The sequence below is a fragment of the Rana temporaria genome, chromosome 9 (assembly GCF_905171775.1).
Source record: "Rana temporaria chromosome 9, aRanTem1.1, whole genome shotgun sequence".
NCBI lineage: Eukaryota > Metazoa > Chordata > Amphibia > Anura > Ranidae > Rana > Rana temporaria.
In genome coordinates this window covers 125,176,587-125,185,022 of record NC_053497.1, presented here as the reverse complement: position 1 = coordinate 125,185,022, position 8,436 = coordinate 125,176,587, and the positions used below count along the sequence as shown (strand labels likewise).

Genomic DNA, 8,436 nt, shown 5'->3' with positions numbered 1-8,436 from the left:
CTGTCCTTCACAGTGCCTGCGGGAAATCCATGTTATTCTGCTGCTTACCCTGTAGTACTAGTAATAATAATAATAATAATAATAATAATAAGAACCAAAATAATAATAAATTATGTTATCAATACTAATACATCAGTAAAATGTATTATTATTTTTTATTATTATTACTATGTATTAGTATTATTATTATTACTTCCTTACACTGTAATGGATGCCATGTCATTACTATTTTTTATTATTATTACTATGTATTAGTATTATTATTATTACTTCCTTACATTGTAATGGATGCCATTTAATTTAATTACAGGTATTTATTGAGATTTTCAGTTTAGAAACCCACAAGAATAAAAACTATAAAATCTCAATAAAAATAAAAAAACATGTATTAACAGTATACAATACAGTATAACAATAATAAAACATGTTATTACCAAGAATAACATACAAGAGTGCTTTATTCGTATAACTATTTTCCCTAAAAACTAATATAATGTAATAATATAATATTGTTTTAATTTATACACTGTGTCATGTATAATAGTTATTTTGTCTAAAGTTGGGGATCAAATAATGTTTCCTATTTTGTTTATTATTCCTATCTTCTTTTTATGATCACTGCCACTACACCTCTAGCTAACAAACACTTGTGAATCACACACACACTGTATGGACTTTTCTATGAACTGAGATTTGCTACAGCAGCCATTTTGTCGAAGACCAACTCTTTCCAACAGCAGGCATGTCTGTATTGTGATCTGGGCTAGCTCCGGTTCTGTGATTTTAGCTTATAAAATTTGTAACATGAATGTATACAGATGTGTGATGTTTATGGAGTGCCTAATGACGCCTATATAGAATTTTACATCATTAATAAAAGTACAGTAAAGTTGTTTTAGTCAGGCGCTTCTTGGGCAGCTCTAGTTGGGTCCTTCCTGGCCAGTGTGTGTCCCACATGTGTTTGCAGAGCTGATCATTACTTGTACTGTATAGAGATCCGTGGAAGGGGGGGCTGTAGAGCTGATCATTACTAGTACTGTACCCCAGAGATCGGCGGAGGGGGATTGTAGATCTGATTATTACTAGTACAGTGCAGAGATCTATAGAGGGGGCTTGTAGATCTGATCATTAGTACAGTGCAGAGATCTGTGAAGAGGGTGATTGTAGATCTGATCATTGCACAGGGATCGGTGAAGGGAGATTGTAGGATCATTAGTGCAGTGCAGATATCTGTAGTGGGTAGATCTGTTTGTTACTAGTACAATACAGAGATCATTGTGGGGGGCTGGCTGTAGCTGATGTTTTGGGGGTTGTGAGTCATGGGAGATCAGGGATTAATCCTCAATATTACAGATGGTCCAGTTCTATCTTACAAAGGTGCCAAACACTTCCCCAAGCCAGAAAAAAGAGGGAGCTGGGTAAGTTTCCTGAACTTGTGTAAAGTGGTATTTATATATGTATTATGATTTGTCTGTGAAGCCGGTACAGTCTTGGAGCCTGACTACGCCGGAGGTCTTAACCACTTCCTTACTGGGCACATATATCCCTTCCTGACCAGGTGAAATTTCAGCTTGTGGCACTGCGTCATTTTAACTGACAATTGCGCGGTCGTGTGACGTGGCTCCCAAACAAAATTGGCGTCCTTTTTTTCCCACAAATAGAGCTTTCTTTTGGTGGTATTTGATCGCCTCTGCGGTTTTTATTTTTTGAGCTATGAACAAAAATAGAGCGACAATTTTGAAAAAAAAAACAATATTTTTTACTTGTTGCTGTAATAAATAGCCCAATTTTTTTTAAAAAAATATTTTTTCTCAGTCTAGGCGATACGTATTCTTCTACATATTTTTGGTAAAAAAAATAAAATTAAAAAAATCGCAAGAAACGTCTGGTTTGCGCAAAAGTTATTGCGCTTACAAAATAGGGGACAGAATTATTATTATTTTGTATTATTTTTTTTTACTACTAATGGCGGCGATCAGCAATTTTTTCGTGACTGTGACATTATGGCGGACACATCGGACACTTTTGACACATTTTTGGCGCCATTCACATTTATACAGCGATCAGTGCTATAAATATGCACTAATTACTGTATAAATGTGACTGGCATTGAAGGGGTTAACACTAGGGAGCGGGGAAGGGGTTAAATGTGTTTCCCTAAATTGTGTTCTAACTGTGTGTGGAGGGGGGGTGACTGCGGGAGGTGACCGATCTATGTCCCTATGTACAAGGGACACAGATCGGTCTCCTCTCTCTCTGACAGGACATGGATCTCTGTGTTTACACACAGAGCTCCACGTCTTGTCCCTGTAGCCGCCGATCCCGAGTGCTTGGCGGACATCACGACCGCCAGGCACTTGCATCAGCATCTCAGCGATGCGGCGAGCGCGCGCCGCTGACTGCACGCGCAGGCCGTAAAAACACGGCCAGTTAGAGATTCAGAACCACCTTGCGGCCGTATAAAGTCGTACGGCCGTCAGGTAGTGGTTAAAGTGAACCTATCTGTCATTTATTTTTTTTTTTTTTATATATGTAATCTTTATTTTCAAAACATTTTCCTATAACAACATACAAATAGACATAAAACAAAGCGTATAGGTAGAAAAGACACCACCGGAGCCCTCCTTCGGGTTCATATATTCATAAAAATAGTTATGGCACGTACACACGATTGGAATTTCCGACAACAAGCTCACATGGAACATTTGTTGTCAGAAATTCCGACGGTGTGTATGCTCCATCAGACATTTGCTGTCTGAAATTTCCGACAACAAATGTTTGAGAGCTTGTTCTCATTTTTTCCAACAACAAAAGTTCTTGTCGGAAATTCCGATCGTCTGTATGCAACTCCGACGCACAAACTTAATTTTTTTTTGGCTCGTCGTAGTGTTGTACGTCACCGCGTTCTTGACGTTCGGAATTTCCGACAACATTTGTGTGACGGTGTGTATGCAACACAAGTTTGAGCGAACATTCCGTCGGGAAAAAAAATCCACGGTTTTGTTGTGGGAATGTCCGATCGTGTGTACGTGGCATTACTCAGAGATACACACACTTGGGGGATCATATCCGGGGGAATAATTATCAACATGTTACACCCACATCATATTAATTCAAACACCTATGGATCTCCCTTACCGTTCCCTTCTGGTGTGCCGTTGAGGAGGGTGCGAATCCTCAATCAGGGGTAAGGATCTGGTTGTAACCCAAGGTACCGGGGCCGAAAAAGAGGCAGAAATATAACACATGAATGTAATCAGAATAGGAATCTGTCTGCCATCTTAGAGTTCAACTCCATGCCAACAGCTGTGCTCATAAGTTTACATACCCTGGCAGAATTTATGATTCCTTGGCCATTTTTCAGAGAATATGAATAACACAAAAACTTTTCTTTCACTCATGATTAGTGTTCGGCTGAAGCCATTTATTATCAATCAACTGTGTTTACTCTTTTTAAATCATAATGGCAACAGAAATTACCCAAATTACCCTGATCAAAAGTTTACATACCCCAGTTAATACCGTGTATTGCCCCCTTTAACATCAACGACAGCTTGAAGTCTTTTGTGGTATTTGTGGATGAGGCTCTTTATCTTCTCAGATGGTATTTATCATTCCTCTTGGCAAAAAGCCTCCAGTTCCTGTACATTTTTGGGCTGTCTTGTATGAACGGCACGTTTTGAGATTTGAGTGGCTCAATGATATTGAGGTCAGGAGACTGAGATGGCCACTCCAGAACCTTCACTTTTTTCTGCTGTAGCCAATGACAGGTCGACTTGGCCTTGTGTTTTGGATCTTTGTCATGTTGGAATGTCCAAGTAGGTCCCATGCGCAGCTTCCTGGCGGATGAATACAAATGTCCCTCCTTTATTCTTTGATAACATACTGCATTTATCTTGTCAACAATTGTGACCAAATTTCCTGTGCCTTTGTAGCTCACACATCCCCAAAACATCAGCGATCCACCTCCGTGTTTCACAGTAGGAATGGTGTACCTTTCATCATAGGCCTTGTTGACTCCCCTCCAAATGTAGTGTTTATGGTTGTGGCCACAAAGCTCAAAGTTGGTCTCATCACTCCAAATGACTTTGTGCCAGAAGGTTTAAGGGTTGTCTTTGTGCTGTTTTTATTGTAAATGGGATACTTTGTGGCATTTGCATAGTAATTACTTTTTTCTGGTGACTCGACCATGCAGCCCATCTTTCTTCAAGTGCCTTCGTATTGTGCATCTGGAAACAGCCACACCACATGTTTTCAGAAAGTCCTGTATTTCACCTGAAGTTATTTGTCGGTTTTTCTTTGCATCCTGAACAATTTTCCTGCTAGTTGTGGCTGAAATTTTAGTTGGTCTACCTGACCGTTGTTTGGTTTAAACAGAACCCCTCATTTTCCACTTCTTGATTAGAGTTTGAACACTGCTGATTGGCATTCTCAATTCCTTGGATATCTTTTTATATCCCTTTCCTGTTTTATACAGTTCAACTACCTTTTCCCGCAGATCCTTTGGCAATTATTTTCCTTTCCCCATGACTCAAAATCCAGAAACGTCAGTGCAGCACTGGATGAAAGATGCAAGGGTCTGTCAGGAGTCCAGAAAATCACTGACCTTTTATACACATACACCAATTACAAGCAAACAGATCACAGGGGAGGATGGTTACCTTTAATAGCCATTCAAACCCCTTTGTGTCAACTTGTGTGCATGTTATCAGGCCAAAATCACCAGGGTATGTAAACTTTTGAGAAGGGTCATTTGGGTAGTTCCTGTGTCATTATGATTTAAAAAGAGTAAACACAGTTGATTGATAATAAATGGCTTCAGCCAAACACTAACCGTGAGTGAAAAAAAAAAAGGTTTGTGTTATTCATATTCTCTGAAAGGGGTATTCCAGCCTTTTTTTAAGTTTATTAAAAGTCAGCAGCTACAAAAAGTGTAGCTGCTGGCTTTTAATAAACAGACGCTTACCTGCTCCACGGTTCCAGCGACGCGCCGGCCGGGGCTCTGCTCCTCGCCCCCCCCTCATTCCTAGTGTGGGAACCCGGCAGTGACAGTTTTCGGCTTCACGGCCGGGCACCCACTGCGCATGTGCGAGCGGCGCCGTCCAATTGGACAAGCGCTCGCCTACAGGGAGGGGCTGCAATAAGGCGATTAAGCTATTCGCCTTACCAGCCCCTCGGCGGAAGAAGGAAGTGGGACAGGAAGTCCCACTCCTCCTGAAGCCCCCACTCCCCCCCACCCAAAAAAAATTACATGCCAAATGTGGCATGTAAGGGGGCAAGGAGTGGATTAAGCGGAAGTTCCATTTTTTGGGTGGAACTCCGCTTTAAGAACTAAAATGTAATTTATTGCAGCTTTCCAATTCTTAGATGTAGTTACTGGCATTTTTTTTTATTTATTTTTTTAGGTGTTTTCTCTTGTTGTCACCTGTTGATTCTGACAGTGGCACACTACCTCTCCTTTGGTGACAACTAAGGATGAGCTCAGGCGTGTTCGTAAATCGCACGTGCAAAGCCCACCAGGAAGTCAGCACTGCACAGCGGTAATCACAGGCAGGGAGACATTTCCCGATCTCTGCAGACGCGCATTGGGACAATGTCTCCCTGCCTGTGATTAGCGCTCTGCACGTGCGGTTTGCGAACACTTCTTGTCCTTAGTGACAAGACATTCTCACAGTAAGAACAGCATTGCCACCCAAGGACAGGAGGTTTATTAGGACTACAGAACATTCCCCTCGCCTTTTCTTCATATTGTGGGAGGTGAAGTGTTCTGTACTTCACATAGCTAAACTGAGCAGAATTGGTAAGACTGATTGAGTTGACATTGCAGAGTGCACGTGCACGCAATGCTGTTTCCTGGCCTAGGCCAACAAGGCACAGGCCTAGGGCAGCACTTTGCAGCTTTGCAGGGGGGGAGCACGGACAGTGTCCCTGCCAACTTGCGCTACACTGTTAGGAAAATTAGTTTAGCGCCCCAATAAATCGGCCGCACTGCTTCCAGTATGTGGGCAGTTGGCATTCTGCAACTGTGGGGGGGTGTTGCTTCAAATTTTTTACCATCCCTGTTCCATTGCACAGATTTCCCTTCACTTTCTGTCCCATAGCCAAACAGGAAGTGAGAGGAAATCTATGCAAATTAAGAGAATCCATTGGCCACCCCCCCCAGGCCATCAGAACTAGTGTCCCCACTTGAAAATTTCAGGGTGGGTCTTAAACCGCAAGGGGTGTGGCCTTAACAGGAAGGGGTGGGTCATATTTAAATTAGGGGGTGCACGAGTTTAGTCAGGCCTAGGGCAGCACAAAACCTAAATACATCGTGCACGTGGTGTACAGCACTGGATTTCTGACAGGATCAACTTGTACTTTTTTGGCCTTATCAAGTCGAACAGGTATAGCAAACTGTAATCAATGGTATATTTATCAGATGAAAAGGGAACAAAAAGTAAAGTTCATTATCAGGATATTTGCCGTCGTTTACAGCAGCATAGCTTGGTCAAAACACACCCCAGGCTGCTGATTGGTCAATGAAATAACAGCAGTTTACTGATAAGGTCATCACTTTGCTAATTTTTTTTTTTTTCGTTGGCATATGTACAATGCAGAAGAGTATTGCCCACCATCTCCAAGTCTTGGTGCTCTGTACAGGGGATTACAGGAGGTTGATCTCTAAACAGATTCTAATATTCACACCTGTCGCATTTAAAATATATATATATATATATATATATATATATATATATATATATATATATATATATATATATATATATATTTCTAGTTTTGTGGGGTAAGAATTTAGCTTTCTCTGCACTAATTCTGTTATTTCTTTTACTGACAGAAATCGAAAGCTCAGAAAAGAAAGTCTCAAGATGCCAGTGAAGGTCCCTCCTCCAAGCGTTCAGCTCCTTCAGCTTCTGCAGATATCGAGTCCAAGGACACCAAATCCAAACCCAACAAAAAATTAAAAAGCGATTCCACACCTAAAAAAGGAGAGAAGAAAGAAGATGGCACAAAGGGAAGGGCTGCTGTCAAAACATCCTCCCTCTTCAAAAACAACCCTGAGGTTCCGGAAATAGAGAGGTTTGTTTTTATTTGGTAATAAGGATCGGTCCACACTAGCCAGACTCCAAAGTACGCGACTTTCAGTGCAACTATGGAGTCCGACTTTTTGCGCTCTGTGGCATTGAAGTCTTATTAAAGTCAAACCAAAGTAGTGCAGGAACCTTTTCTAAAGTCAGACAAACTTGTGTAGTATCATTTAAGACAGCTCTCATAGGGAAACATTGAATTTCACATGTCATCCGACTTGGGATCCCACCAGTCAGCTCCTATATCGCATCAGTTTGAACTGAACATCAGGCCCCTTTCACACTGCTGCGACTTGAAAGTTGTGCGATTTTTCAGCGATTTCAGGGAATGCCTGTGTAAACTTGAGGTATATGGACCTGAACTCGCATCAAAGTTGAACCAAATTAGTGCAGGCACTACTTTGAAGTCGGTGTGACTTGAAGTCGCACATATATGAATGGTTATCATTGGGAATCATGGGGTACGACTTGTCATGCGAATCTGATTTCCGAAGTCGCAAGAAAAGTCGCACAAGTGTGAAAGGGGATAGAGAAACAACGTCTGTATCTGTTTTTTTTATTTTTTTCTTGCTTTGTTGATTTTTATTTTCATGGCTTGTTTTGAACAAGCATGGTACACGTGTGTGAAACGCGTCAACTGTAACCCTGCATGATTGTCTGGCATACGACAATAAAGACTTTCTTCATCAAACATTCTGTTGACTTCGGTGTGTGACCATCTCTTCTTCTTCTTTGTTTTTTACCAGGTCAAAAGTAAAACAGTTACAAGAAAACGTCTTCTCTACCGATTCATTTTCTGAGCTGGAGCTGCACCCACATCTGGTAGGTGTCTCTTTTTTAAATTATTCAGTTGTGTTTGTATTGAAGCTTTTTCCAGTACATAAATGTACAAGCATTCCCCATCTTCCCCTTCCAACCATCCTCGTTTTTTGTACAAGAAAGCTGTAAGATCTGTAACAATCAGTAGGTTTCATCCACACTTCCACATTAAAAACGCTGTCAAAAAACCTAATGGATGATACTATATTCATAGTTCATTGTTCCATGCACTTGTCCAGAGTGGGGGCCGGCAACCCATAAATTGTGATCAACCCATCAACCGCAGGCAGCCGATGGGTAAATTGTGAACACGTTGCTTATTTGCTGGTCTTTCACCTTAGCCTCCACCGCTCTCATTTTCACAGCAGAACAGAGGGCGGGAGCTGCCTCAGTTAACCTCTCAAGTTAACCAGCAGGTGATTGGTTGCTAGGATGTCGGCAGGTCCTAGCAACTAATCACCAAATTGTTAATATGAAAAGTTAACACCGGCAGCTCCCAATCCTGCCCTGCATCCAGTAATGTGCTGCCTCC

At 41.4% G+C, this 8,436-nt stretch overlaps 1 protein-coding gene across 2 annotated transcripts in view; it reads left to right on the top strand.

Annotated features, from left to right (window-relative positions):
• Nucleotides 1-914: 914 nt before the first annotated feature.
• Nucleotides 915-8,436, top strand: part of DDX31 (DEAD-box helicase 31) — a 126,127-nt gene continuing 118,605 nt past the window's right edge. For both annotated transcript variants that reach the window (XM_040324423.1, XM_040324422.1), the window contains exons 1-3: nucleotides 915-1,418; nucleotides 6,836-7,077; nucleotides 7,832-7,907. In XM_040324423.1, coding sequence (XP_040180357.1) covers nucleotides 1,320-1,418; nucleotides 6,836-7,077; nucleotides 7,832-7,907 — 417 coding nt within the window. In that variant the 5' untranslated portion in view covers nucleotides 915-1,319. The remainder of the gene's footprint in view (nucleotides 1,419-6,835; nucleotides 7,078-7,831; nucleotides 7,908-8,436) is intronic.